The sequence below is a fragment of the Plasmodium knowlesi genome (genome assembly GCF_000006355.2).
Source record: "Plasmodium knowlesi strain H genome assembly, chromosome: 1".
Classification (NCBI taxonomy): Eukaryota; Apicomplexa; class Aconoidasida; order Haemosporida; family Plasmodiidae; genus Plasmodium; species Plasmodium knowlesi.
Genome location: NC_011902.2, coordinates 636,250 through 660,111, shown reverse-complemented (window position 1 = coordinate 660,111; position 23,862 = coordinate 636,250). Strand labels below are relative to the sequence as shown.

The 23,862-nt window shown below is 33.2% G+C and overlaps 5 protein-coding genes across 5 annotated transcripts; 2 read left to right on the top strand and 3 right to left on the bottom strand.

The window, feature by feature from the left end:
- Positions 1–582: 582 nt before the first annotated feature.
- Positions 583–1,923, bottom strand: PKNH_0114300 (GTPase-activating protein, putative; the record flags this gene model as incomplete). Its single annotated transcript, XM_002257597.1, has 1 exon — positions 583–1,923. One exon carries the CDS (start codon positions 1,921–1,923, stop codon positions 583–585), a length of 1,341 nt encoding a protein of 446 aa, XP_002257633.1.
- Positions 1,924–4,206: 2,283 nt separating this feature from the next.
- On the bottom strand, positions 4,207–6,017 carry PKNH_0114200 (alpha/beta hydrolase, putative; the record flags this gene model as incomplete). Its single annotated transcript, XM_039113762.1, has 7 exons — positions 4,207–4,347; positions 4,665–4,739; positions 4,895–5,034; positions 5,156–5,217; positions 5,320–5,386; positions 5,618–5,739; positions 5,890–6,017. 7 exons carry the CDS (start codon positions 6,015–6,017, stop codon positions 4,207–4,209), a joined length of 735 nt encoding a protein of 244 aa, XP_038969384.1.
- Positions 6,018–8,736: 2,719 nt separating this feature from the next.
- On the top strand, positions 8,737–10,464 carry PKNH_0114100 (uncharacterized protein; the record flags this gene model as incomplete). Its single annotated transcript, XM_002257595.1, has 1 exon — positions 8,737–10,464. One exon carries the CDS (start codon positions 8,737–8,739, stop codon positions 10,462–10,464), a length of 1,728 nt encoding a protein of 575 aa, XP_002257631.1.
- Positions 10,465–13,297: 2,833 nt separating this feature from the next.
- On the top strand, positions 13,298–13,588 carry PKNH_0114000 (IMC-associated apicomplexan protein, putative; the record flags this gene model as incomplete). Its single annotated transcript, XM_002257594.1, has 1 exon — positions 13,298–13,588. One exon carries the CDS (start codon positions 13,298–13,300, stop codon positions 13,586–13,588), a length of 291 nt encoding a protein of 96 aa, XP_002257630.1.
- A 1,676-nt stretch (positions 13,589–15,264) lies between these two features.
- On the bottom strand, positions 15,265–18,969 carry PKNH_0113900 (conserved Plasmodium protein, unknown function; the record flags this gene model as incomplete). The annotated part of the gene is made up of 1 exon (XM_002257593.1): positions 15,265–18,969. One exon carries the CDS (start codon positions 18,967–18,969, stop codon positions 15,265–15,267), a length of 3,705 nt encoding a protein of 1,234 aa, XP_002257629.1.
- Positions 18,970–23,862: the final 4,893 nt, after the last annotated feature.

Below are 23,862 nucleotides of genomic sequence, written 5' to 3'. Positions count from 1 at the left end.
ACATCACCCACTTTTCTACGTAGAGTGTTTTACCCCGCGCAGATAAAGGGAAAACACCACCCCTTTTGTTTTTTGTTCCTAATTTTGCTTACTTCGCCGCGTCACGTTACGCTGCGTTATGTTATCTTTTTTTTTTTTTTTTTTTTTTTTTTTTCCATTTTGTTGCGATGACACCCTCCCTGGTGCGCATCGAAAGACGCAGTTTTGCAAACACTTTTATAAGGTATAAATAGAAAAAGCAGTCAAAGTTCAGCTAACGCTTTATCTTATGTTAAACACACACACAAAAAAGGAACCAATGGGGGCACGTGGTGCCACACGGAACGCCGATTCGGGGTTGTACAAAAAAAAGGGCATACGGGGGGAAAAAAAGAAATGGACAGCCAAATGGGCGATGCGGTGGGGATGTACTCTTGCATATGCTCTCCCTCTCGCACACCCCTTTGCCTTAAAAATTAAAATTAAAAAAAAATCATACATGGGAAAGTGCTACGCAATTGGAGGTTCGTACTGTACACGTACCCAAGTTGTATGAATGTAACCATTTTTGTTCATGCCTCTCCCGGGAAATCAGCGTGGACACTAATTGTTGAACCATTCCTTCGCCTTCAGAAGCACCTCATTACCGGCCGCAACGATATTCGACAGGCCCTCTCGTGCAGTCACCTTGAGTCCTTGCAAATTCTGAATCGTCTGTTCATCCAAATTCCACACACCCTTCCTATTATTAACATTTCTATTAAAGTACTGATCAGACGAAATGCTATTCGTTATGTGTACATTTGGTACCACGTCGTCATCATTTTGGTGCCTTTCATCATAGAAGTACTGGTCCGAACGTATGCTCTTGCAGTCTTTAAATTTGTTTAATTTGGAATCACCTGTTGGATTAAGATGGCTGTTTCCGTTAATGCTACTATTTCCCATGGGGGTATTTCCTGCCATGGTGTGACCGCCTGGATAAAATAGCTCCACTCCGGCGGGATATCCCATGCCATGTCCTCCCACTTCGTTCTCATTCTTGCCAAGACCCTGTACACCGCCATAACCTGAAGTGCCACTTCCTCCATGCATGCTAAACGCCTCGTTGCTAACACCGGGGTGGGCATTCCTCCCATCCCTTGGGTTTCCCTTCCCGCTGTGCTCAAATATCGTGTCATCAAAGTTGATGTCTATTTTTTTGGCCTTGAAATTTTTGTTGCAGTTGTTGTATATCATTTTTTCTTCGATCAGATGTGTCGGTGTGAGGTTTCCGCTGGGGCTACCACGGTTGATATGACCACTGATGTGACCGATGATATGGCCACTGGCCTGACCGCTAGTGGGAAAGGCGCCGCCAGTTTCGTTCGCTTCTCCCCTAGGAAGTTCATTTGGACCCTCTATCTTCCTCGAGTCGTCACTAACCAAATCGATTAGAGGCTTTGCTCCGGTTATGTTACTCATCTGGCTCGCATTGCCGCCATGTGGATCCGCCCCATCATTGCGGTATTTTTCTTCACTGCCATGCGTTAACAATGCCTCCTCCAATTGGCCGTCCAAATACATTTTATATTTTAAACACGCATGAGATGAATAATCAACCATGCTACTGTGATTGTTCATTTTTAAAAATTCACTTGCCTTTAAATTTCCTCCCAAACACATCCTTACCAACTGCTTTGCTGTAAATTTATCCATTCCTGTTGATCGCACAAACGATATGTGTGTACCCAATTGTCTATGTTTACCTGAACAGTTCAGGCAAATAAATATGGCATACGTCAAAGACAGCCATTTGGGATTTTTATTACCGCAGTCGAAGCATATTTTATTTTCATTTTTGCTCAAAATGGCTTTAAACGTTTTGTCCTTTAGTCCATCCAGTACGTATCCCCTGTCGTCCTGTTCATATGCCAAGATCTCTGTAATCATGTCCTTCCTCATTGTTGTGTATGGAACATTAAACCAGTTTCCAGTCCTGGAAGTTCGGAAGCTAATAAAAAATAGCTAGCTGCGCGAAAAAAAAAAAAAAAAATATATATATATATATACATAGGCACATGTACAGCTGTAAGCACATACGTAAGCATATGCACATGTACACACCCGTTCGCGCGCGCTGTTGCATACCTTTATAAATTTGTTTTGGACAAATTTCCCTACACACGGTTTAATACACATATGCGGTGGTGGAGCTCTGGGGAAGAACAGTTATGTGCTTTTCCACTTCGATGAGCCAGCCGTCAATGGTATACATATGTGCGTACACATTTGAGTCAAACAAACTGCACGTCGGGACATGTGCCACGCAATGGAGGGGGAGAACTTTTATTTACTTTTTACTCTTCAATGTAATTAAACTCGACGAATGCTTTCCCTTTGTGTGTACGTGCACGTCAACGCGTCTCTCGTCTTCTTTACGATCGGCTTGACAGTTCGATACACGTGAATATGCCTTCTAACGGCTGGTTATTTTGAAATGCTTCAACTTTTTGCGAAATGGAACGACGAACGTGTTTTTTTTTTTTTTTTTTTTTTTTTTTTTTCTCTTCAATTTTTGCGGTTATAAAAATGGCACAGGTCATTAAGTGCAATGTGAAATGGTACGTTCATGTCACCGCCCTGGACGATTTATTTTAACCATGCAAGGCGCGCAGACAGTTGCAGTTCCGCATGTGCGTGCGTATGCGTTGTGTACTTATGTACTATATGTGCATACCTGCATGTGTGTACTTTTACACGTATCGTATGCGTACTTTCCACGCCTATAAAAACGCGCTGCGTGGGGAGTACATAACCATGTTCGCCGCATATGTGTGATTAAAATGTTAACCTACGACGGGGGGTTACATGCCCGTAATGTATATGCGTACATAAAGAAAGCGGAACAGCAATTGGTGCGCTCCACTTCCTGCGATCAACTGGTTCGCTTTTAAATATGCATTTATGCAAAGGTGTTTTTGCGAGAAAAAAAAAAAAAAAAAAAAAGCCTCCTCCTCTTTTGGAACGAAGAGCTATTTTCACCCTTGTTCATTTATATGCGGGGTGAGTAAAAAATAAACGAATTTGAAAAAAAAAAAAAAAAAAAAAAAAAAAAAAAGGCGGAATGAACTGAGGAAAAGCAAATCAGAAACAATGAGGAGAGGCAAAACGGAAAGGAATGAAGAGAAGCAAATTGGAGCGAAATGAAAACTTTGTACCAGAGGGACAATTTGCCGCCATCCAAAAATATTTATTAAATGATCATACATTTCTCGTATGTAACTGTGCTTTGCCATTCATTTGCGCGATTGGATTGATTGGTGCCTCTGGATGTATATACTACTTGGCAATGTTATGCCATTGTTCCTCATTGCATTGTGGAGCGTATATACAAACGCATCACTTAAAAAAAAAAAAATTTACAGCGCAGGAGTTCACGCGATGTGCGCAGAGGGAGCGCGCGCAAGCTGGGAGGCGATGAATGAAAAAAAAAAATTAGCGGCAAAATGTACTCCACAAATGCGCTCCAGAAAATGTTCTTCACACAAAATGTACTTAACGCAAAATATGTGATATCACCAGAAGAAACACCATGTGACGAATTGTTACTCCCTTCCGATAAAGGTCAACAGCAGTTTCTTCTCTCCTTGCGTAAGATCATCCCACACCCAAAACATCACTTAATTTTTTCTGCGCACGCTATTTAGGTAGGGCAAAAGCGACCTTTCTGCCTTATCGCATTTTTTTTTTTTTTTTTTTTTTTTTTTTCTGTGTGTGTACCTTCCTTGTAACATGCCCTTCCACATACAAAGGTTTGTTGTTAATGTACAAAATGCGAAACGAACAGGGGCAACCTAAACGGAGGACAGACATGTACAACTCCCCCACCCCACACTTTGGCATACATTTCCAACGGGGAAACCTCACCTTCAGCGTACGACATAGGCAGGTACCTACATGTTAATGTTCATCCATGACACAAAACGCAGTGCGCTTTTATTTCATTTTTCATTTGCACACCAGGTGTGCTAGTTGGGTTTGTGGTGCAAGTCCTTGAGGTGTCCCTAATTTATATGCACACATACACATGTAGAGTTGATAAATGGGAAACGGACCCCCCTCGTTGTGATATCATCACGCATCAGCGGGAATTATATGACCACAGCGACCATGCTGCGCTTTCGAGAAGATAGAGTGTAGCAAAAAAAGGAGAGATAAAATTAATGGGGGCATGCTTAGGGACGACTACACATTATTACGAAGAAACTCCAAAAAAGACTTGATGCCTTGGTTGAACTTCTTGTTCTCTATCAACTCGATGTCATTGTGCTTGCCGCCGGCAACCCAGAAGGGATGCACTTTCAGTTTGCACTTTTCATAGAGACTCTTCGGGAGGGCAAGTAGGAAAAAAAAAAAAAAAAAAAAAAAAAAAAAATGAAATGAAAAAATTGTGTGTTACATACTTTTATGGAACGCGGAAAGATGCAAAATAAGCAACTCCATAAATGCGCGAATTAGTGAAGAGAATTAATCATGACGACTTTGACACGCGGAACAAAACGACGAGCACAATTTTGCCGATACAAGCGGGTGGATAGTACACCCAGCTTTGTTACAAAAAGGAATAACATGTATCACATGATACATTGCAATTTGTGCGATTTCCCCCCTTTTTTTTTTTTTTCTCTCCATTCCGTTTTTACCAATCCGTGATAAAAGGGGACTATCTTGTCGTCAGTGCCATGAATGAAAAAGGCGAAGCAGGGAACCATGCCAATCTGAGGGAAGTAAAAAAGACACCGGTTTGGTGTTTTTGCGCTATCCGCATGTACACCCATATGTATATATACATGTGTATTTGTGAATGTCTTTCCCGTGGGACACGGCACACGTGGAGCCACTTGTAGCAGCGCCGCGGATGGGGGGGATGTACCTTCTTTATGTTGCAGAAAGAATCGAATGGAAGGATAAACCGCGTTTTAAAGCAAATGTTCAGGAGGGACATTAGGGCGCTCTGCAGAATTATGCCCTTAACCTTCCTCGTAATGGCTATGTCGATTGCAGCGCACGATCCTAAAAGGGGAATAAAAAAAAAAAAACTCCAGTTTACACGTGCGATTTGCTCCGTTTTGCCATCCCCATCTGCAGCTTGACAGACGCACTGCCATCCTTCGTGATTTATCATATTGCAAACCTATGGACTTCCCGTACAGAACAATACTCTCTGCCTTTATGTTTAAAACGTTCACCATGTAACTGCCGGAAAAATGAAAAGAAAAGCGGGACGAATGAAGCGGTGTGACAACCATGATTGTTACAAGTCAGGGGGCTTTAGAAAAAAAAAAATATATAACTTACTCATACACCGCTCTTCCACTTTGGTACATACTCTTTTCGTTCGGCATTCCAGTACTCTCTCCGTATCCTTTTTTTTTTTTTTTTTTTGCGCGGGTCCCAATTTGTGGAGGAAGAAAAAAATATGAACAGTTAAGGTAGGAAGGAGCATAAAAAGGTAAAGGGGGTATGAAAATGGGGAATTTTGTGGAAAATGCGGAAAAAGCGAAAAATGGAAGCAGTGATGGCAAAAAAATGTGCGCAACGCAGATCAAATGTTCGCGCCTCCACGCGTATCTCCCACTCCGTCTTTTGGGCTTACCGGGGTAATCGTACAAGAGCACGTTCACATTCCATATTTTGGACGCCTCGCAGAAGTAATCATACAACATGTAGATGTTCTCACCATTGCCATGGCAAAACAAAATGGTTAGTGGGGCTTTCCTAAGGGGAAAAGAGGGAGCATCAAGTGGATATCGAGAGGGTGTGCATTTGGCGGGGAACCGAAAAAGAGCACCCCTAGGAAAGAGTAACTGTCAAATCGTGCACACGTTTATGTACCTATGTATGCATATGTACGTATGTTCGACGCACCTATTGATGAAGTGAGCCGCAATTCTGTCCCCGCTCTCCGTTTCAACAAAAATAAAGTCCAAGCGAAATTTTTCGTAGAACCCCTCGACGGGGTTATTAAAAATAAACCGATTCAGGGTGTTCCCCATAATGTCACTAAACAGAAGAATACTTTCCTTTTCTCTCTCCGAATCGTAAATACTGGTTCATATAAGTGTGCCAAGTATACACTTGCTACTCTTCAGAGCTGTCTTCTTTTGTGAACCTGAGTCCCTTTTGCATTCCGCCCATTGTTACTTCGCAGTGTTCATAGCCAAACGGGGTAAATGCACCGGGAAGTCAGGATATCTATCCATGTATCTACCTACATATGTATGCATGCAGGTATGTACCAACTCTGGCGCGCGCATACATATAAAAGCTACATAATGAGCACTAGTCGCCAAACCAACACTGACAAAGGCTGCACACGTGTTATGCCGTTAATCTTAGCTCAGAAATGCGCTAGAATACCTCCACTTGCGAATCACCCAGATGTTAAAATGTATATATATACACTCAATAACGGAAAAAGTGGACTTCCTATCTTTCTAACAAGAAAACATTCGATTTTAAAAAAGTTAGGAAAAGCTGAAGTACAATTGCACCTTTGTCGGAGGAAGCCCTTCCGTGTTCAGCTTGAAGAAAAAACATGGCATTCTAAATCTGAAAACATCTACGAAAAATAGAAGTACCATTTTCTCAGAAACGATGAGGAATTCCCATTTTGTTCGGACTGTTATGTATTTATATGCGTCGGATCGAGAATTTTTTTGTGCATCCAGTGAATACTACACCGGTACATACATGTATGTATACACAAAGAGGAAATTAAAGGAATGTGCGAACAAGCACTAACCGTGCGGCACACCCTACATGCTAACATCGGATTGATGTTCTTCTTAAAGCGTCACTAGAGCATTTGTTAACGTGTAAAAATGAGAAAAAAATAAAAACGAAAAAAAAGGAACAAAAAGGAAAGCAAAGCAAAACAAATGTGCACATAACTTCAAGCATAACTGCAGTATTCTTCCAAATGCAAGCAATAGAAAGAAATGGAATACAAATTTCGGAAATTTCTCACCATCCCTTTACACTTACGACTCGACGAGGGTACTTTTCGAATTTAATTTTTTTCTCCGACTTATTTTAAAGTTTAGAAAAATGGTAAAAGTTGCCCATTTTGTTAGTCAATACCAAAATGTATACAAAGGGATGACCCCTTTTCTGCACACCCTTCTTCCTTTCAGTTTGCACTTTTAAAACTTCGCTTGAGTTTGCTCTTTCTTTTTATCCCTTTCGAAACTGAATTGATAAAACGCCACATTAGCGTTGTGACTGTGTCCGTATTCAAAGGTGTGGGTAATTTCTCTTCTCAAAGTTTGTAACTAAGGTAGCCAAACCAGCACGCAGAGAGGGTGTGCATAAATATGCCAATATGAGCAAGCTATCTTTTTTCTTCTTTTTCAAAAATCACATGTCTCGTTCATGACATTTTTGTGAAAAATATGACACGTGCAGGTAAAACGGTACGACGAGCCAGCATGAAGCCAAAATGTTGCTCAATCCGTTGTCTTTTAAGAAAAAAGGAAAGGAAAAAATCTATTTTCATGCTGGCAAAAAAACAGCCATTTTCATGTTGGCAAAAAAACAGCGACTTTCATGTCAGCAAAAAAATAGCTATTTTCATATTAAAAAAAAAAAAAAAAAAACTATCATCACAGCATTTTTTTCCTAGCATTTGTCAATAACAATCCCATGTGGTGTGCGCAACGTCAACGTTCTGCTTGTGTGTTTTGCAAAAATGGAAAATAACCGGAATACATAAGCGAGGTCACATATGGATATTGTACGCGAGTAGGTTTGAAAACTGGAAAAAGCGATTTCAATTTTAAGGCGTGAAAGCTTAAACTGTGAAGATGTTCTAAAAAAAAAAAAAGCCACCATGCTTTTCTTTTTTTGTTTACAAAATTGTGTGTGAAATTTTTGATAGTGCAAAATATTTCTACAACATGCACTTATACGCTTGTTGCTTTTTTTTTTTTTTTTTTTTTTTTTTTTTACACATAAAGTGGAACTAAAATTCCTACAATGTTTGCCTTCCGCAGTACCAGCAACGTGCACAGATACGTACGCATTTTTCGTCCCTTTAACGTGATTGAAAAAATAAATCTTCAAAAAATATTTTTAAGATTAACTTGAATGTGTCTTTTTGTTTTATGTAGGCGCTGGAGCATTCTGCAGGGGATGATCTGCACAACAGCATATTGCCATTTGTTTTTCACAAACGCTTGAGCGCAGTGCATTTTTTTTCTGTGAATTTTTGTTTTGTTCCCCTTCCCCGTAGTGTACACACACAGGCAACCTGCTTCTTTCCCTTTTTATTTCTATTTTGAAGCTGCCCCATAAGTTTCTTTATTGGAGGCCTCTTTTGAATTACACTCTGTAGCATAATTAAATTAAATGAAAACAAAAAACGAATACACATTAACTTTGCAAACGGCCACAGTGTTGAATATTCGTATTGTTGAACAATAGCGCAGCAGTGTACCGAAAGAGCTTCACCAGGACGCGAGTGTTCTTCGGACTAAAGCCAAGTCGCAAAAAGGAAGCGCACTACATGCTCACAATAACCTTATGTGCATCTATACGCACGTATGTATATACCTTTCTACATAGACAAGAGAGATAGATAGACTCACACACAACTGTCACTACTTTCAAAAAGAAAAGGAAAAACTCGGTAAGGTGTACTCGAATGAGAAACAACCCCAGAAAAGCTAACATTCACACCACCCAAGCAAAGAAGCAAATAAAACTCACTCTAGTATGAAGGCCGCGCATCCAGTAAACTTCCCGGGGGGACACTTCATGTTTCCAAAACGTCCTTCTGCCCAAGTAGGAAAACCGAATGATGAAAAGGAGGGATATGGAGCTAGCCTAAATAACCCAAGAACAATGAAGAAGCCATATGAAAGAGTAAAAAATAACAGGTATGAATATTTAGATGCTAGCCATTTGGAAATGCTAGACCTGAATAAGAACATTCAGCACCTTCTACCCAAGCCCGTGAAACCATCCTTAAATTTGGAAAGCCTGTGCAAGGAGACAAGTGCCATATTGAGGAATAGTAGAAGGGCCAAGGGCGCCGAGCTGCACCCCCTCTCACAACAGCAACAGCAACCGTGGCAACCGCATCATCCGGAACCAGAGCACAAAAACGTAAAACACCTGTATGAACTGGGGCTCCCCCAAATCATAGGCACGTACATTCAGCCACTAAGCAAAAAAAACGACGGCGTAATAAAAGATCCTCTAGGAAATAATCCATTCCCCCTAGGATCGACATCTCCCTTTTTCCAGCCACCCAAGTATTTGCCCAAACAAATGCAGCAACCCACCAACAAGTTTTTGCCCCTACAGATAAACAGTGAAAGAAAAAACTTATATGGTCTACCGTCTTACCTAATCCCTGAGGACAAACCTAAAAGCATGACAGTCACGGTTGTGCCTAATAAGGACAAGGATCTTCTAGAGAAGGAGGCAAAGCAGTTGAAGTTATTGCTAGACAATTCGTCTCAAGGCATTGTTAACTCTACCCCCGATTATCAAAAAATTATTTCCTCCTCCATGCTGTCCAGCAGTGATGATGGGAATGCCAACGGGGGGAGCCGCTACAACTGCGGAGATAATGGGAGCCTCAGGAATGGAAACAACGACATAGAGAGCGACTTCAGCTTTGGAAGGAACGAAGACATGAGAGACGAAATTGCCGGCGAATACGACGCAGAAAATAATAACGACGACTCCTTTTTTAATGAGTTATATGATGCCAATAATTTCACGCCTTATGGAAAAGCGAACGAAGGGGGGGTCAGCGACGCACGTGGTGATGATCACGAACACAGTTATCACTTACAATTAGGCGATAGGAATCAAGACAGGGTGAATAAAAACGCGGTTTATAAAGGAAGGAGCGTTAATAGCACACTGAATAATGGATTGGACAGAATTAATGCATTGGAGAGGAAGGAGGAAAATGGACCAGGCGGACATGGACAGAGTGAGCACGGGGAAGATAATCATAACTCTCCTGACGGGGTGAAGAGACAGGTGAAGAAGGCTTTTCCGTCGAAAAGAACCCTTCTAGCTAAAAAAAAAGAACACAGTGACACTCCCTTGAAGAACCTTGAACCATCCACATGCTTTAGAAATCCCAAAACGTATGTAAATATACGTTTAGGGAAGCCCAAAAATTTTTATATCACCAACAGTTCTGACCCTATCGATAAAAAACTGAAGGATTGGCACAACACACATAATAGCCAAATAGGATGGAAGAAAAGCCGAAGAGGTGTTTACACCTTCGGGAAGACGGAAGTAGTTCTAAGTTTGGTTCACGACAAAATTATCGTTAAAAAGATTAACGGAAAATACGTGAAGGATAATTTGTTGAGTGTCGAAAAGTTCGTCTCACTGAATGAGTTGTTTGAGCTCCATCGCGAACAAACTGATAATCTGCTGAAGAGGAAAGCGGCTCAAAATTTCCTGTTTTGAAGTGCTGAAAATGTGTAGCTTTCGAGTTGTGCCTTGCTCGCAGGGAAGCGCACAGGGGGTATGGTGTATGTTTGTAGATGTGTGTGGGGGGGGGAGTCGCCTGCTTTGCATCCTTCCTTTTTCCCACCCCCCTTTCCGAGTATACCGCTAGAAACACTTTTTTTTTTTTTTTTTCTACCCACAAGCACGCCATTTAGTGGACCCATCATCCACAATTGTTTATTTTGTTATTTACTTTTACTTTTCAAATTGTAAATTTGTGCACCGCTGGGGGGCGTCTGTCTGGGTGTGCATCTGCCCATGCGTACGCATAAGTTGGCCCCCTTTTCTGGTGTGCACGAATTCGTGTTCATCTGCAGGAAAGAAAAAATTGTATATTTAAGACCTTGCAAATTGGGAAGAGTTTTATCTGAAAAGATGTTCTTTTTTTTTTTTTTTTTTTTTTTTTTTCTTGTAACAGTTTTTTTAAAAAAACGGGTTGTGTGTGCAACTAGCGCAAATTATCATTTACCGTTTAACGCAGCTGAACTTATAACTGCTGTCTGAACATTTGAGACATTTTAAAGCTGATGTGGCATTTTTATAAAACGCGCCTTTCTGGATGAATGTTCACAATCGATGGAGAGCTATAATACCCTGTTGGTACACTACGCAACAGTTTAAATAACACGCAGATGGGGGAAAATAAGCCTGTGCTTATACTAAGCGTGTCTTCTTAAAAGAACCTAGTTGCATAACTCTGCAACGGGGTACTTTTATCCCACTTTGTGATGAATAATACAATTCCTCTTCACCAAGTCCACGCGACGCACATGAAAGTTTTAAAATTCTAAGCTACGAAACTTCATTTTGCGTGTGGAAAAAATGACCACAGTTGATGTGACCTTAGCTGGGCGATTTCGTAAAAAAATAAAGAAAAATAAAAACTGTTGTACGTGTTATTCATTTGTACAAATTGCCAAATGAGTAATGCGTGGCGCCTTTAAAGAACTGCATAGTAAAAGTGCTCTCTTTTCACCATTATCAGATTTTAAAAAAATATGAGCATAACGGGAATTTAGCATGTCCGGATCGTCCCACCGTCTGGCATGTATATATACTTACGTAGTAAAGTGAAATATGTAAGCCTGTTTGCAGTTGAATTGTACATCTACATTTTAAAGAATGGCATAAATTTGTCAAGAGCCTTTTTATCATGTAAAGGGGGGAATTATGCTGATATATATATATATATTATGTTTATTCAAAATGCGAATTGAAATAGGTCACCTTGGAGATTTTTTGTGGAGTTCTAAAAAAGGGGGACAAAAATACATATATGATACGTAGTAGCTGCTAGGAGGCGTGCAAAAAAAAAAAATAGCCTGGTTCGACTATTTTCACATTTGTGTCCATTTGTAAAAAGTTGCTACTTACATAATTGATAAAATAAAAGCGAAGAATTGGCTGCATTCACGTATCTTTTATAAATAGCTCGATTTTATAGTGAACGCATGAGCCACGTCGTGTTTAAAAAATACAGAATGATGCTCCATATGTAATCGCGTAAGTCGTTCATTTGGCATTCTGCCATGCGTTTGTTTATGTAACAATTTTTTCGAGAAAATTAATTTGAAAAACATCGTTTTGATTTTTAGCTTTTTCGCTTTTCTCTCTTATTTTTTGTGAGCTTTATTTTATTTTTTTCTTACTTTGCGGGGGTTAGAAAGCCAAGCGTAACGTTATACACGATTGTCGTGTATTGCGTAAATATGTTGCGTCTCTTTTACCGTTCTGCAAAAATGAGCGTTCACGAAATGCTGCATATGTATAGGTGTTATATGCATGTGAAGTGGTATAAGTGCCTATATGCGTACAAACCAAATGCGTTTACATGTAAAACTTTAGCAAATTCGGGAAGCGAATTTTTTTAAAGCGTGAATATTTGCACTCCAAGCTAATATTTCGCTTTAGCATGTTTAAAAAAGGGGGAAAAAAAAAATGTACACCATAATGAAGTGTTACATGTTCAGGCTTGCTACTACCAGGCGTAAATAATAACAACTTTTATAAGCCAGAAAAGATGATGTATTTTTTTTTCTTTTTTCTGTATTTATTATTCGTATAAAGAAAACTATTGTATATGCAAAATGTAGTCAGCATGTAGTTACATTATGGAATTCCCTTAAGTTGTGAGAAGGAGATATTAATATGGCTTGCCGTATTGTTGCTGCATGCACAGATCAATTCTACTACTATTTTTTTTTTTTTTTTTTTTTTTTTTTTTTTGCACATAACTTTTTTAGCTAGTTAACCAGCTTTTTTTTTTTTTTTTTTTTTTTTACAATCCATTTTTTTAATGTTTTTATATATGCTTAAAAATATATATATATTTTTTTTAATTTTTTTTTTAAAATAGATTTTTTATATTTGATCTTTCTATAAATTCCTTTTTTAAAAAAAAAGCAAATTCAAAACTTCTCTTTCACATTTGTAAATTTTTGAAGCTCCTCATAAATGGTGTACCATCAAACCCTTTAACCTTTTAACTTTTTACGAATTCTTTTCTCTCTTTTTTTTTTTTTTTTTTTTTTTTTTGTCACTCTTTTTACTCCTTTAAAGAAGTAGTTTATTCCTTTTTATGAGCATAATATAGGTATTAAGATACTTTTTAACGTGACTTAAAAGTATTTTACATATAATAATAAGGCATATTATACAAGGCAAAACTTTTCCATCAGCTAAACTTTCTTTATTTGCTGCGCAATTTCTTCACCCGCGTATACTGCTACACTATATCTATACCATACTAAACAAGTTCTCAATCTCGTAATCGCAAATTTTGATAAAAAAAATGGAAGAAGAATTCAACGGATTTTTGCCACCAAGCGCAAACTCTCCAATCCCCGACGGAATGACAATACTGCCAGGAACGCAGAAGAATGACGACCCCCCCAAAGTTACGGACTATCAAGTAGAACCAGTAATAAATGAAGAACATTTTCAAATGAACTTAGGGGGCGTGGTTCCATCAAATTGGACGATGAACCAGATTGCACACTACATCAAATTTGCTGGACCTGAAGATAGCGTATTTGCTGAAAAAGCTAAAGACTTGTTGCGCGAAAAGGGATACAATGTGTAGGAGCAGGAGGAGAAGAAGTCGCATATGTTGTGTGCGCGTACTATTACATGCGATCAGTACAAAAAATAACTCATGAGATGAAGTAATAAAGGGCAAACAAAAATTCCCACCTAGTGCAAACCATGGGGATGAACTAACCACACTATAAGAACATGCGAAGTTTGCTTAACACGAATTTTTTTCCAAGAGCCACAAATGGCGAATTTTTTCCAAACACTATATATGCATATGTGTGTACGTATAAGCACAACAAATGCAATAGCGGTGTATATGTGTAATTTTTTCAAGAGCTTTTTTTTTTTTTTTTTTTTCAATATACGCTAAATTTTAGATGACCACCTGGATGGGAGGAGAGGCTATAAGCAAACATGCTGAATATTTGTTGTTTTTTGAATTAGCAAGCAGTCACACTGCGTCGTACGCGACAATTGACGCAGCCCAGCGCGATGATCGAATGAGCGAACAATTCTGGTCCATGTCGCTATAGAAAAATGAAGCAACAAAATAGTTAAAGATTGTTATAAATTATGAATAAGAAAAAAAGAAACTACTAACATTTTTGCGTTCGTTTAATTAAAAGTTTTTGAGTTTTATTTATTTTTTTTTTTTTGTTTTTCACTTTTGAAACCTTTGATTTCTACCGCGTTTTAATTTTGAATAAATCCTTTTTTCAAATTCATGCTTAAAACGCAAAAAGTAGCAAACTTAAAAACGAGCGAAATTTTAGGACTAATAAACCGTTTATTTATTTTTTTTGAATAATTTCTTCAAAAAATTGTTGTGGTTGCAACGAAAAAAAAAAATAAAAAAAAAGGTACCTTTTTCTTGGTGTACTAAACTTCGGTCGGTTCCGTACACCTGTACACCCATTTCAGCTGAGTGAACCAGAGGTGGCATCGAATCGTTCTAGGACAGGTACGTTTAGCATCTGATCCAGGAGCCTTCTTCGGTTTTACCCTTCTTTGTTTTGCCAAGACAGGTAAACAGAAGCGCTTGCCGCGAACCGAACCGAGCAGTTACCATTACGTATCTTACATCACGTGTAAAAAAAAAAAAAAAAAAAGCATTGAAGTTTGTAAAAATTTGAGAGCATTTTTTTTCCCCCCCATTTCTACCATAATTGTTAAAGGAGCCGTGGGTAAAGCTTCTTTACACTTCCTGGCAGGAGGTAATTAAATTCTTCACAAAAGAAAAAAAAGAAGCAGCACAATAATATACGTTTATTCAGCATCGAAATAAATGCAAAACAATATAAAGGTTAAAATTGAAATGCGTACATACTATGGCGAATTGTCACAACTACTAAAAAAGGGAAATGGACCATGCATGGTGTATGAACACGTGGATGTGTTTACAACTTCGATTGATTAAATACAAAAAGGCACCCATATTTATGTGTGAAGAAACGTCACAGATTAAGCATATTACCTCTATTCATAACAATAGGTTTTTTTTAACGTTGTAGATAAAATGTGTTGTGCAAATCGAACAATTTCTTCCTTTTTAGATTTAAGGTGAGAATTTACAAAATTTTAACAAATTTTAAAGACATTCATGGGTGCGAAATTCTAGGAGCGAAAAGGCGTGAAACAGTTAACTAAACAGCTCGCTAAACTACTAATTAAACAGTTAAGCTTGAAACGCACCACTGCCACTCAGAAATAAAAAAAAAGTGTTTACAAGTTAAAGTCCTCAAAAGGATACGATTGTGTTTTTTCCAAGGGCGACACTGAATTTGTTTCCAATTGACTAGCTAATGGTTTTGGTATTTTATCCTGTTTTTTTGGTGATTGAGGTGCTTGACATAGTTTAGTATCCCTCTTACAAGTTTTGAATTTTTCATTAGATCTCTGTTTAAAATGTACGTCTCCCCCAAGTGGTTCTTTCTTCGGGTTAGTCTTTTCATCTATTTTATTTTTTGCCGCATTGTAAGCCAACTTGGGAACATCCATGTTACACACTTTTTTGCTTCTTCTACTATCGACAAAATGATTTTTACTTCTGCTCAAAACTGCATTTAAATATTTCTTTAATAAATACTTTTTTCTTAGCTCATTTAGTTTATTAATTTTTTCATCTAAAATATTAGATTCGTAGCTCCCCCGAAAGATGTATTCTTTGGACACGCTACAGCTGCTTGATGATAAAACATTGCTCATATAGTTAAAGCTATAAAAATCGTTTTTACTTTTGCAGAATTGTAAATCCATATTTTTACAATTATACTTCATTGAAGAATTTTTTGGTACTTGTTTTTCGCAATTCTCAAAGTGGTTACCTTTGTCAACATTAAAAAAATAATTATTGTTAATATATGCCATTTTGTTGTTATCCATTTTGATTTTTTCCATCTCGGATGCATATATTTTGTTGTGAATATTTATTTTGTTAGGATTCGTACATGAGTTTAAAATGTTACTTAATTTTTTTTTCAGTTCTGTAGTTAATCTTTCCTCGGATTCGTTTTTGTTTGTCTGACTTGGTTTCTTGCGTTCTCCATAATTTTTTGTCTTTCTTCCTAAAATAGCAGTACCATCAGATGAATATTCCTCACCGTTTTTCTTCTTGAAGTGTTCTAATTTGTCCGCCTCTTTGGGTCTGTCACCTGTGGTATGTTTTTCCTCTTGTGATTCACCCCCTTCTTCCGTGGGTTCACCCTTACTTTGATTCATATGTATTTTATCTTTCATGTAATATCCTTTAATTTTAGTTAATTTCATTAAGTTGTCTTTATTACTATTCACGTTGTTCCCCAATATAGTGTTGCTTTCAGTAGATATGAACATATCCTTGCTCCACATGTTTGATGAACCATTTTCCTGTTCCTTGGAAATGGGCAAATTATCTCCACTTCGATTGCAGTTTTCCCTCTTAGAACTCCTGCTAGTATCTTTCAATTCATTTTTTAATCCTGGTTTGCAATTTTGCGTTAAAGAGGTGAATATATCGTGTCTTGAAAATGTGCTACTTTCATGACCGCTTCTTTTATCACTGCTCTGTTTATCACTGTTTTTTTCCCCATAAATTATATTTCCCTTTTCCCTTTCATCTCCCTCCAAGGACTTCTTAATTACATTTTTCTCGTTCATTCCATTTGCATTTTTGCTTTGCTTACAGATATCTTTAGAATTAAATGTATTTTCGTTATCACTGTTAACTTCTATCTTTTTAGAGTTACTATTGATGAAATAAGTTTTCTCTTCTCTCCCTGCAATTATTTTCGATTTATAAGGTTTTTTACTTTTTTCTGTAGTGGTTACACGTAATCTTTCATTCGCAGGAACATTTCTTGATTTATTTTTTTCGCATATGTCCTCTATTCGTTCTTGGTCAAAATTAGTGTAACCACCTTTGAATCTAATTCCTTCCTCTTTGTTTTCTTCCACGAGGTTGCAGCTTTTTATTTGTTCTAACAATTTTAAATTGCTACTTTTTTCCTTGTCATCAATGGTGAACATTTTTATTTCTATGTCATAATTATTTTTGTCCACATTATCTTTTAATCCTTTATGGGATTTTACAGAACTGCTCATTCCGCATCCACTTTGATTTCTCGCTTTAATGACATTTACATCCTGCTTTACATGACCAACATCTCTATTATAAACATGTTTTTCATATTCTTTGTCATCAGAATAGGTCCATTTTCCCTTCACATTTTTTGCTTCACTATACATTGATTTTAATCCCTTCGAACTACCGCCCTCAATGTTTAGAATTAAGTTCCCACCGTTTGCAAGTCTGCTTTTAAATTCATCAATATTAACATTGTTAATTGTCTTCTTTTCACTTACATTTTGTCTTTTATAAATACTTAATGCACTCAAATTACCTTCCATGGGGAGTATGCTATTCCCCTGAGTTCCCTTAGAACATACTGTATTGCTATTCGCCGCCAAATATTGAATACATTTTTCAGCCATTACTTGTTTCTTCTCTTCTTGTGTCGTATCTGATGATCTATTATTATTTTGTTCACTTTGACTTCCAAGATATAAATTTTTCCTCTTCATCAGTTTTTCCTGCAATTCATCTATTAACGTTCTTGTTTTTTTTTCTTTGTTTAACAAATTTGTGTACGTGTTTATTCTTTTAAACGCATGTTTTTGAATTATATTGTCATTTTTACAATTATCATCGATTCTATGCGCATACTGCTCACCACTTTTGTTTAAATTTTCCATTTTGTCTTGTTTTTCGATACTATTATTATTGATTTTGCCCATCCTCTCGCTTTTGGTGTAACTTTTACTGTTTTTGTCAGCTTGTCCTGAGGCATATAAAGCAGCAAACTCTTGGTTCACGCAAAAAAGGGAAACATTAAACAATTCACAATTTCCATTTGGTTCAAGGTTCAGATCAATGCCCTCAATATCTTCATTTAAATCATGTCTCTTTAAAGATTCATATCTATGATTGTCGTTACTTACGTTTTTCAAGTCATCTAATTTTTGACTTTGTTCCTTTTTTTCATCCTTTTCATTAAATCTAGTGATGATAATTGGTTGTGTTAAGTTAAATGGTTCCTTTTCCTCACTTGAGTTTAGTACACAATCATTCTTAGAGAAACTTTCCATACTGTTGTCGCACATATAAATATTTATGCTATCATATTTGGCGTTTTCGTCATCTAAATTAGACAAATCATTCATCTTAACATGCTTACAGGCAAAATAGGATACATTATTTTTAAAGTGTCTTTTTATGTGTATTATCGTATCATCAAATTGAAATTGGGGACACATGATCTCATCATCCTTTAAGGAGTTCACATTTTGCAATAGTGCATCACATTTTTCGTCGTCTTCTTCATAACGATTTGAATGTTTTCCTGGATAATCGTCTAAGAATATAAACACGTCATCATTAAATGACAAACAAGCAGTTTTGTTATGATTTAAAGAATTGCTAAATATAATACTATTATCATTTGCTGATTTTAAGCTGGTAATACTTTGATTACTATCCACATTGTTTTTCGATGTATTACTATTTATCTTAAGTATGTTGTTTTTTACATCACATAGTTCGTTGTTATGCTTAAAACTTTTATGGTTTCCACACAAATGGGCAATAGACATATGTTCGCCAACGTCCTCTTTTTCACCCTTAGGGTTACTTCTTGCAGTGTTGTAACTTAAATTGTATTCATACTGAACATTTGAATTTTTCACTAGACTTCTCATATAATTAAATTTTTTTGAGCATATATCACATAAGTGAAAACATTTTTTCAGATTACTTCTCGCTTTCAGCAACCAACTATAGTCATCTTTATATTTTTTGCATTCAAAATTCTTTATTTCTCTTGATTTACCTGGAGGAGGATCTGGCAGTGATTTAACATACTTGCTGAAAGGATAAGGATATATTCTTATCATTTTTCACATAAACCATTTCTTTAAATATTAAAATACAACAAAGACAACATTAATTATATATTATGTGTGTAAATTTTTATGATAATATGTATTTTGCTGTGTTGTCTAAAATTCCATTTTCACATGTTCAATTTTTAAAGAAAATAATGTACGAACAAAAAGGCATTATTTAAAATGTAACTTTATGCATTTTTTTTTACCTATTTTATATGTACATACAATTTACATTAAAGGTTTCTTTACATAAATTGAAGAAATTAAGTGATGAAGTTGACAAAAATTAAATATTTTATGTGTTTATACGCATGCCCATAAGGGTGTTCTCTTTTAAAAAACGTTAAAAAAAGTAATATATTCTAAAATGATATTATTTTCAAGTATAATTTTTATTTTCAGGTACGTGTACACTTGGGTAAAGACATTAAAAGGTGAAATGAGATAAGACATAAATTTCTTGTTTTCTCAATAATATGTGATTTTCTATTAACATAGCAAAAAAAGAAGAAAAAAATTAAGAATAGTGCAATGTGAAATGTGTATTGTAAATTTTGTGTGAGTCTCTTAAGACTTAAGTTTACATTTCATGAAGAGCAATTTTTTATTTTCTTGAGGTGTTCATACTATTGTGTAAAATGTTTGCAAATAAAAAACAGTATTAATGAAGAAAATCACATTCCGCCTTAAATAGAAAAGACAAAAATCTTTTCAAGCGATTATTTTATTAAAAATAAAACGAATAAATATGAATGACTTATTTTAAAGAAACAGGAAAGTACATAACTTTAAACTTAACTTTTGAGAGGGTACAATTTTTTTTTTTAGGTCTACAGGATAAATCAAAAAGTCAAGGGATTGTAAAAAAAAATTTACGTTAAAATAAGAGCAATTTTTATTTTTAATATAGTGATGTTTTTTCTAAGTACATACTCCTAAAAAAAAATTAATCTTTCAGATCTAATTGAAGAAAACAGGGGAAAACTATAAAAAAAAGTATTAGGTACTAAGAACTGCACACGTTTGCATTATATTTATTATATGAACAAAATACCCACATATATATTTCGAATGATATACATTAAATATTTCTTTTTCCAAAACCTATTTACAAAAAGGGGAATTCACTTATTATATGTTTGAATCCGTCTAGTTCTGATTTCTATGTTCTTCACATGACTTATTAGATTGGAATGCTTACCTTTTTAATAAGAAAAGCTTTTTTATATGCTTTTTCTTTTCTTTCCCTTTTGGCTACTTGTACGGGTATGGTTTACGCTAGGAATTGAAGAAGACAAGTTATATTGCTCTCAAAATTTTTGTATTGTAAATGTTAAGTCCAAAAGATAATATATTGGTTCAAACGAATATATAAAGCACATTTTAGAAAGTGTTTTAGTAAGAATGATTATGCTTAATATTGCAGCTGAATATAACTTGTCTTTTGCATAGAAATGTCTTCGTATTGTAATTATCAGTTAAATATAATTAACGTAAATCAAAGATTATGCAATATAAAGTAGAAACTTATAAATATAATAGTAAAAGGTTCATAGGTTTACAGAATAACTCACCACGCAAGATTGTATTCTTAAAGTTGCAAATGATTTTTTTCTTTTCTTTTGTTTAAAGATATATAGAGTTACAACATGGTTTTAAAATTTTACGTAATGCTACAAAATTTGGAAGATTGGGAGATCATTGAACTGTTAACCACATGAAAGATTCTCTTTTAATAATCATTTTAATTTTTGTAATAACACTATTAATCCTACACTTGAAAAGTTTAGTCAACAATGTATTGCAACTATGGCTAGATGGTTATTACGCCTTTACAAAATATTACAACAAAGAAAGTTTTTAACAAATATTTCCGTTATTTATTGAAATTATTAATCATTAATGTATTAAGAAAGAATTAGTATATGAACCTCTTTGGTACATGTTAAAGTTGTCTTTGCGAAGCACCGTTAAATGAGTAGCTTTGTTTTACACATTGTTTGTATGTATAGATAATAATAATATTATAATGAATAAATCAGTAGTTTCATATGAAAGTGTGAGTTTTCCCATGATTATTTCATATAAGTGGAAATAAATTGAAAAGTTAAGAACATTAAAATTAAGATAGTTTCTATAAAAAAATCAAAGAAAATGAAAGTTATCCCTTAATATAAGGAGGTACCATAACAAAAACTACTAAGATTAAGGTAAATTTTACCTTTAAAAAGGTGTAACATCGTAACAAGACCCGAAATACCCAGTACTGACAAAACACTAGTACATCTATGTAGGTGTCTAAATAGGTAAGCAATACATTAAATATTTTTAGTAATAATACATTATTCATTTAAGTTATGGAAATCATAAAAGAGTCACTTGTGTGTGTAAACATAAAAATCTACAAGGTTTATAAATAAAATTTGCGAGTTATAATTATGTGTATTCACTATGTATTATGTATTCATATATCATTCTACAATAAACATATTCGAATATATATTCTTTGTTCTTTTTATCCATATTCATAAGTAAAAATAGGTTGCTTACATTTCATTTAGTACTATATAAAAAAAAAAAAGTTCATACTTGAAGTGTTATATAAATAATAGGCAATAAATCATATTGTTAATGAACTTCTTAAGTTCAACATTTAAAAACAAACAAAAAACTAATACGTAGTTATGAGAATTATTTATACAAATATACATTTATGTTTTTTTACATTCGTTAATTGAAATAGGTTTTCATTTTCATTAATATATTTTTAAAGTAAATTAAAAATAGTATACAAAAATATGCTTTTAATTAATATGTATTTTTTTAATTATAAAATATTCTTTTTATTATACATTTTAATTAATTTTTGTATTTTAACGTTATTTCCATTTAATTATTTAAACATTAATAAATATAATAGTTAAAAATAAAATGAATAATTTTTCTTTCTTTATATTTATTAAAGATTTATAATATTATTTAAATAAAAATAAGATTAACTTTAATTATATATAAATAAAATAATAACTTAAAATATTAATATATAATTAATTGAATAAAATATTAATATTAAGTTTTTAATTAAAATGTGTATTATTATTTTAATAAATATTAAATATTAAATATATTTTTAAAATAATATAATTAATTAAATAAAATAAAGCATGTTTCAATAATACATAAAATTTCTTATATAATTAATTAATAACATTTAAATTTCGATTTTTATTAATTAATTATTTTAACAAATATAATATTTATTATATTCTGTATAATAAAAATGTTTGTAATAATAAATATATTTAAAATTAAGTATATTTGATTAAGAAATGTAATAAGGATATATAAATAAAAATATGATTTAACTATTTAATTATATATATATATATATAATTGAGTATTTTATATTTCTTAAAATCTTCATATTAATTAATATTTATTATATTTTAGTAAATTTATTTAAATAAAAAATAATTTTAATTATATATATTACTTGATATAATATATTATATTGAATTTTATGATATTGTTTTTAAAATTAACGATAATATTATTTAATAAGCATGTTATATTAATTTATTATTTAATTGAATATACTTACAGAAATATATTAATTAAATTAAAATTACATTAACAATATTATTATATATACCGAAATAATAAGTTAATTGTTTTTTCTTCTAAACAAATAATATATTTTTATTTTATTTATTTTATAGTGAATTTTATTTTATTATTGTATAATGTATAAATGATAGTATATTTATATTAATTATTTATTATTTTTTAATATATTTAATTTATATTTTAATTAATTATTTAATTAATTATAGTGATTAATCTATTACAATTGATTTATTATTATATTTTTATCTAATTAAAATTCTTTATTCATTTATAATCACATATATTTTAATTATATATATAATTTAATTTATTTTATTTAATATAATTATATTAAATAATTTTTTTTAATTGCTATACGTTTAATTCTTAAAAGAATATTTATACTATTGATGCTTCGTATAATAATAATTTTATTATTTGATATATTAACATTTAATTAATATATACAAATATTATTAATATTTAAACTAATGATAATAATAATAATTTAATTATTCCTATATTAAATAAATACTTGTTAATATATTACACTATTTGTATAATAAATACCTGAAAATAATATTATACATTTAATTTATAATTATTTTTTTTACATAAACAAATAAAAATATTAATTATTTAACTTAATTATATAAAATGTTTAATTCTATAAATTATTTATTTATTTGTTTTGTTAATTATTTGCTTAAATTATTTTATTTTTATTTTACTTAATTTTTATTCAATAATTTTTTTTAATAATATAGCTATATTAATTAACTTAATTATTTATTGTATTAATTATTTATATTACACTTTATTTTACTTAAATTAATAATATATTTATTAATATACTTATTAAATTATTTATAAATTTAATTAATTATTTTTTTCAATAAATTATTTATATTAAATTATTATTTTATCAATATATTTTTTTAATATTAAATAAAATTATTATTATTATATTATTATTTTTTTTTGACTAGTTGAGTTTTAGCGCAGTTTTATTTTTATATTACTTATTTTAATTATTTAATTAATTAAAATGATTAATATAAATTTGAATATATATTTAGTAGTTAGTAGTTAGTATTTATCATTAAAAATATATTTAATATAAGATAAAATAAAATAGAGGTTTTATTTTATTATTTTGTAAAAATAATTTGTTTTATTATTTAATATAAAATACAATTTATTTTGTTGTGAATTATTTTATTATGAAGTTCCGTTTTTTTTTTTAATTTGTTTACTTTATTTAAATTTAATTTTAATATAATTATTATGTTA